Raw genomic sequence first — 7,500 nt, 5'->3', positions numbered from 1 at the left:
AGGGGGAGAGTGCAGGGGAACCAGCAGAAGAATCATTAAGTGCTGTTCAGGTTTTTTTTTCTCCACATTCCTTTCATGACTGAGGCATATCTGAAAGTTCAGTGGTGTGGTGGGGGGGAGAAAAAGTAGTTTGGGAAAAAGCTGCAACTCTTTAAGGAGGGAGAGGGGAAAGGGGAGGAGAAGCAGTAAGTGTTGCCTCGGATGTGCCTGTTTGATTAGCTCCGCTTGAAGGGCCTCTTCCCCCACGCAATCCCATAATGCTGTGCCATGAGGTGCGGAGGCTGCAGTGCTCTCTCCAAGCCTCTTCACACAGCGAGCTGATGAGGAACTGAGCACTTTTACTGTGGGACCTCGTTAAGGATTCAAGCCCCCCCCCCCCTTCTATCTATGTCTTGATTTTTCTTTTTCTCCGTCCTCCATCTCTCCCTGTACATAATGGAAGTGGATTCGGAGGCGGGGAGAAATTTCAACCCACTCGGCTGCCGACTCCAGAACAAACCTGGGCCGGACCAGGGCCCATGAGACCCAGACTCAGTGGCGGCTGAGAGAGGCAGGGTGGGCGGCAGATATGCGGTGAAAGGAAGGAAAACGAAATGACATGGACAGAAAAGACGAGCGTAACGTAAACAGCTGAAAAGATCCGTCTGACTTCTTGTCATCTTAAGCCAGCGTGCTCTCTCTTTTAGGGGTCCTGTGTTTGCTAACAGTGAAGAAAATAAGAGCCCAATGCCAGACCGGGTGTCTTTAGTCTGTTTTTTTTATCAGGTGGAACGTCTTGGGTGGGATTTATTTCTGGTGGGACATATTTGGTGAGGTTTATTTTATTTATATTCAAATTTTTATAGTTGGTGTACGCGAACACTGCTCTGAAAACTGACACTGATCGGCAGGGGAAAAACTCAGTCATTAGAATATTCGCTCCAATGAATCCAGCTGCAAAACACACACACACACACACATGCAAGACAAGCTAAACCGACATCAACACAACTCTCTGAGTAAACCAGATAGTTAAATAGAGAGGGGGTGCTGTACATGAGAGAGAAAAGCCCTCACTGTGCTGTACTCCAAAGCTCAGATTTCACATCCTGTGGGAAGCTTCGCCTGCTTCCATGCTGATCAACGTCCATAAAAGAGGCTAGATGAACAATGGGCCAGGAAATTACCTCGCTCCCATTTTCTGCCTCCTGGGTGTTAATGGGCTCCGCTTGCACAATAGAAATGAGCCGAAAGACGAATGAAATTCAATATAAAGGCTCTGGCACACCACCTGAATTAAGGTGTCATGACTCAATACAGAGCACCGAGAAAAAGCAATTGAAGAATGTGCAACATGCTGGCATTGCAGTTAACATACCCGTAAAAAACATGGAAGGGAATTTGCTTCAAAATGTTTTTGAACTAAAGTATTGCAGAGCATGCTAAGACCTATTGAGAACTGCACCTCAGCGGCCACTATCACTTCTGTCTGTTTTTTTTTTTTAAGTTGGCAGTAAGCAGTAGGGCAGAATTAAGCGGAGCCGTTAAAGCAATGACACCCCAGCAGGCACCATCAACGCTCTCAGCTTCAGAGACTCTGAAGAGAAAGTTCAGAAATAGAAACTGTTTTAAAAATGATGACCTAGCATGGTTCCTCACACACTGCCTACAGGAAGGACGGAGAAGCAAAGGCAAAAGACAAGGAAAGAAAGTTTAACATTCTCTTCCTCTTTTCTACTATAAAATGCATGATCCCTCAGCCTAAGACTAACCATGGTCTGATCTTTCATTGGTAAAGTTTTAGCATTATATAAGAAATGGCTTGTTAAAGACTTCATGTGGATTGTGGCATAAGTAGGCACTCAGACGTTCTTGTAAAGTGGCCATCTGTTGTTCTGCATGTTTTATAAATGGGACCTCATTTTCTAGTCACTTTCGGTTAAAAGCCCCCTTCTGCTTAACACATTCATTTCAATTTGAACGTTCAAAACTTAGCAGCTACTGTATTCCCAACTGCCGTGCTCATCTCATCTGATAAAGATGATTATCAGGCAGAGGAATAACCATGGCAGAGGGAGCACTGATGACATCTGGCTCAGATCTGGCTCAGACCTGGCTGAGACCTGGCCTCCACACGGACTGCGGAGAGTTACGCCATTGTGAGGAGGCACGGTGAGGACTACGGTAAGAACTCTAAAGTCCCATCATCTCTGTTCATGCATCATGCACTGACATCAAAACACAGAGAATGACTTTAAGTAGGTGTTCAGGACTTCGGTATAAGAATGTTCGAAAATGAAAGCAACAGACATTGAATTGATTCCATATAATGACATTTTTATATGGAAAGAATGCAGTCAAGTCTGACGTGACACAAAAAACACATGACCAGTCTGCTGGAGGAGTCCTATGTGAGTCTGTAAGAGGAGAGATCACAGACCTCAGGGCTCCAAGGGCTGTTAGATATGTAGTATGCACATCTTCATAACTACTGTGCAATAACCAACATGTAAGCAACACTAAGCAAGCTCTTCACAGAGTTTATTAAGTGTGTGGGCGCGCAGTGAAAAACAAGCTGTCGTATGAAACTGGTTATACAACAGTTAGTTCCGGATGACAATTTATTCATTTCTGATAGGGCAAGAGGCATTTCATGGGAATATCCTGGCACAACCACACTCTGACTGCCGCTATTTATCACTCTGCATTTGATCTACAACATCAACATTTCATTCATTCTTAAAATGCCCAGGTTGAGGCAATGATTATTTGACGATACATTTGACAGTTTTCCAGTGAGCTAATGGAGTAGGGAAATGTCCAAATGACCATGAACCGGAGAGACAGGTGAGTGTATAGATACAAATGCGCAAATAGCCTCTCTGACTCAACTTAGCTGCAAATTGACCGTATCCGTTGCTGGGCAACACTTTACTTCGGTTTGTGCAACTGTCTGGTTTGAACTCTTTTAACAAACATAAGCAGTATGCAAGCTGCGGTCTGGAAACAGAGTATTTGCATCACTGTAAGAAGAACAACACACACACACACACACACACACACACACACACACACACACACACACACTTACAGCACAAGCACTTACCAAATGCAGTGTAGAACTCCTCTTTAATGAGATGCTCATCGTCATCCTCATCGTTGTACTTGAGAAGGTCGAACAGAGTGCAGTCTGATGAGGTTTTGGTCAGGCCCTCTTGTTTAATCACCTGTGACAAAAACACAACACAGCTTAGACATGCACACCAACACAGCCCTGCTTTTCACCTTCACAACCTGCCTCATCTCCACTGTAGCGGCTTGTGTAGAAGTTGTCGTAATTCTAATACAAAAGCTAATCTCCATTGTACCAGCTTGTGTAGAAGTCGTCGTAATTCTAATACAAAAGCTTATCTCCACTGTAACAGCTTGTGTAGGAGTTGTCGTAATTGTAATATAAAAGTTATTCTGCATTGTAACAGCTTGTGTAGAAGTTGTAGTTATTCTCATATTGAAGCTCATCTCCACTGTAACAGCTTGTGCAGAAGTTGTAGTTATTCTAATATACAAGTTAACCTCCACTGTAAGTGTGTCGCCTGCTGCCTTGAGTTGACCCCCACACACACACATAATGAGACTATATGGTGATTTTAAAAACATGGCACTTCTGTCTGCTGTTGTGTCTCTCCCTGCCCCCCTTTGTATCAAGAAGAAAATCACATCCTGGAACACCCATTCAGACATTCATGTTTTTTATTTTATTTATATAATTGTATTGTTTTTTTGTAACACCTCAAAACACAGGTGTGTGTGTTTGTGTGTGTGTGTGTGTGTGTGTGTGTGTGTGTGTGTGTGTGTGTGTGTGTGTGTGTGTGTGTGTGTGTGTGTGTGTGTGCAAGTAGTCCACCAAAATGTAAAGCCTGTATACTACACCTGGTATATCACTGTCTCACATTGGGTCATGGCTCATCCTAACCTGGCCCTGATTTGCCATGGGGGTTAGCTCTGTTGACACCGGCTTGTGGATGTGGATGTGGATGCTAGTCAGTGCACAGCGCCTGGGTGTGAGCTGTGAATGCTAGTCAGTGCACAGCGCCTGGTTGTGAGATGTGGATGCTAGTCAGTGCACAGCACCTGGGTGTGAGATGTGGATGCTAGTCAGTGCACAGCGCTTGGGTGTGCTGAGATAAATGCTTCTCCTCACACAGAAAAAGACTTCCAATAACCGGTAATGTTAAAAGACTTACAGTAAAAAAACAACACCCACATATCAACATCAGTAAAATGTCAACAACTGAGAATATACCGCAGGGCTATTTCCTGAATGCCAGAAGCACAAACAACAGGCAGACTCAAGCCTGGCTCAGCCATGCCAGTTACAACATAATGATTGCACAAGTGTTCAACAGAGGAGCAATTTCATGTTTAACAACTGATTGCATTCAGAGGCATTTTGATTTCAGAGACCTAGTCTTCATTGTAGAAGAGTTTCTCAGATTGGTGTGTGTGTGTGTGTGTGTGTGTGTGTGTGTGTGTGTGTGTGTGTGTGTGTGTGTGTGTGTGTGTCTGTGAGTGTGTGAGTATGAGTGTTTGCGAATGTGTGGACTGGGTGAGTGAGTGCATGTGTGTGTGTGTGTGCAACCTCAGCACACACATTTCACCTCCTGCAGTTTGTCTCCTTGGCCCTCCATTTCAGGTTAGTCTAGTCCAGCTTTATCTGCTGATAGCTTTAATCCTCTTACCTGTCCTGTGTCCTACAACTCCATCCCACACTTCATCTCCTGCTGTCCCATTTCACTAACTCCTCTCCTCTCCTCCCTTCCTTCTCCTTCTGTCTCTTCTCTCCTCTCCTCTCCTCTCCTCTCCACTTATTTTCTATTATCTTCTCTCCTCTCCTCCCTTCCCTCCCCTTCTGTCTCTGTCATACCTAAATAGTACTTTAGATCATGTGTATTTCTCCATGCCTATGTGTATGTGTGTGTGTGAGTGTGTGTGTGCATGTGAAGTGAGCTCCTATCCTACTGACCGCCTGCCCTCCTGACAGCTGTAGGCTTCCACGGAGGTCCTGCAGGGCTGCACACACACACACACACACACACACACACACAGACACACACACACACACACACATACACACACACACACACACACACACACACAGACAGACACATTTCTCATTCCTGCCGCGTCTCTCCTACTGACGAGCCTTTGATTGCAGCCATGTAGTGATCAGAGACAACTGAGGATCCCGGCCTTTGATGCAGGACGTTCATTGCTTAAATGTTTAATGGCAGAGGGCCAGATCTCCTCTTTGCCTCTTTAGGCATGTGTGTGTCTGTGTGTGTGTGTGTGTGTGTGTGTGTGTGTATGTGTGTGTGTGTGTATGTGTGTGTGTGTGTGTGTGTGTGTGTGTGTGTGTGTGTATGTGTGTGTGTGTGTGTGTGTGTGTGTGTGTGTGTGTGTGTGTGTGTGTGTGTGTGTGTGTGTGTGTGTGTGTGTGTGTGTGTGTGTGTGTGTGTGTGTGTGTGTGTGTGTGCGTGTGCGTGTGCGTGTGCGTGTGCGTGTGTGTGTGTGTGTGTGTGTGTGCAGCACTAAAAGCCTGGACGCCACAGTACATATTTCACTCAAGGAAAAAGGGAAGGGGAGAGAGGTAGTTTAGCCTTTAAAAGCCCCAGCTCAGGACAAATCACATGGGAGCCCCACAGTCCGAGACTCGCATCACAGCCATCAAACTGCCCATGTCAAATTGATGTTCAATTAGACAAGCTCCACAAGATTAAGCAGGAAACGACATATAGCCAAACACTATTAAGGACGCCTCGGCCAGTGCGTGGATATTAGTGTAATAGCTTTCCTCATTAAACGAGTGTTACAGCTCTCATAAAGCAGACAGGGACCACAGGAGCCCAGACCAAAAGAGACTCCTTAAAACCTCGACAGGCCTCGTCAAATCAATTCACTGGGCACATGACATACGCCAATACAGACTAATTAATGGATTTCTACTCTACGCTTGGGGAATGGGATGGGTTTAATCCATCACCAAACGTGTCATAGGACAGTAATATTATGTTACATAGATTAACTATTAATGTGATATGAATAAAAAGTCAGTAATTGTCGGTGCTCTCCTGGTCGGACACATCACGATCACAAGTGATTAAGCTCTCTTAATGTTTGGTCACGCTGAACTTTTGTATTTCACATGTGGATTTGTCACAGTATCAAGAGAGCTGGCTTTGGCGTTTCCAGAGCGACCCAAACAGTCCTGCCCCACACCGTGGCGAGAGGAGAAATTAACAGGAGAGCTCCCACCGTGTGACTGACTGGTCATCCCTTGGCCACTTCTGAGGCAGGCACGCGTGTAGCCGTGGAGACGCAGGAGAGTGTGTGCACGAGGTGCTATGACATTTGAAATGTAGTTTCTCAAGAAACACGTTTACAGATGGCTGCCATAGGAACGAGTCCAGGTTTGCCTTATCCCAGCCCAGATTAAACCCTGTGGGGACAGGGAGAAAGGAGCATGTGTGAAGGAGACATGGGCTTGCTTGCATGCTGGGGTTTATGTGTGCATGGGTCCATGGCCAGGCCTCTGGATGGGCTATCCTCTCAACCCTACCCCTTCACTGCACCCCTCTCTCCACTTTAGCCCGGACTCGGGTGTGTGTGTGTGTGTGTGTGTGTGTGTGTGTGTGGGTGTGTGTGTGTGTGTGTGTGTGTGTGTGTGTGTGTGTGTGTGTGTGTGTGTGTGAGTGTGTGTGTGTGTGTGTGTGTGTGTGTGTGAGTGTGTGCTCAAGCTGTACTTGTGCATTCTGCACAGGTTCACAATTTTCCACCATGTAATACTGTATCTTCTCCCCCGAGCGCATGGAAAAGCATTTCTCTAACCCACCCCTCCCCTCTCCGCCCATCTCCACACACACACACACACACACACACACACACACCCCTACCACGCCCACCCCCAGACATCCCAAACACCCCCACCCCCACGCGGACACTCCTGCGGCTTCTTCAAACCAGATACCGGATATGAAGAAATATGCAAATGCGGATGGAAATATTGCACAATGAGAATAAATTGTGTCTTGCTAGAGCCCAGAGCTCTGCAGGCAAAGGAACAGCACAATGGCCTCCTGCAGGAATATGAATGAGGCGCATTTATCCGCCTCAGTGCCAGCACCTTCAGACAGGTACCATCAACATGCCCACATACTCGCCACCCCACCGCTGATCTGGAGACTGCTGTGCAGATATCGCACACAGAGGGGCTGCTTACCTATTCAGTTATTTAAATGAATGCCGTATAAACTAGCGTGTCAGAACCATAGCTGTGCTCTCACAGGCCGAGAGGATCCTGTATGTTTTTTTCAAAGCATCAAAGTTCCCTGAAAAACTCCAGTTGCTGTCATCTTGAGTTGTTTCCCCATTGTATTTGAATCCTATTAGGAAGGTGGGATTTTTGTCTGTTCCATAGAGACAAACAAAGAGAAAAAAATGCTTCTCATCTCTCCTCCTTTGGTT

The 7,500-nt window shown here is 46.0% G+C and overlaps 1 protein-coding gene across 1 annotated transcript in view; it reads right to left on the bottom strand.

The window, feature by feature from the left end:
- fstl5 (follistatin-like 5) overlaps positions 1–7,500 on the bottom strand; it is a gene marked incomplete at both ends in the record, with an annotated part of 139,702 nt that overhangs the window by 62,986 nt on the left and 69,216 nt on the right. The window contains one exon of the mRNA XM_080843628.1: positions 3,086–3,206. Coding sequence (XP_080699754.1) covers positions 3,086–3,206 — 121 coding nt within the window. The remainder of the gene's footprint in view (positions 1–3,085; positions 3,207–7,500) is intronic.

The sequence above is a fragment of the Sprattus sprattus genome (genome assembly GCF_963457725.1).
Source record: "Sprattus sprattus genome assembly, chromosome: 8".
Taxonomy (NCBI): Eukaryota; Metazoa; Chordata; class Actinopteri; order Clupeiformes; family Clupeidae; genus Sprattus; species Sprattus sprattus.
This window is presented reverse-complemented; position numbering and strand designations above follow the sequence as displayed.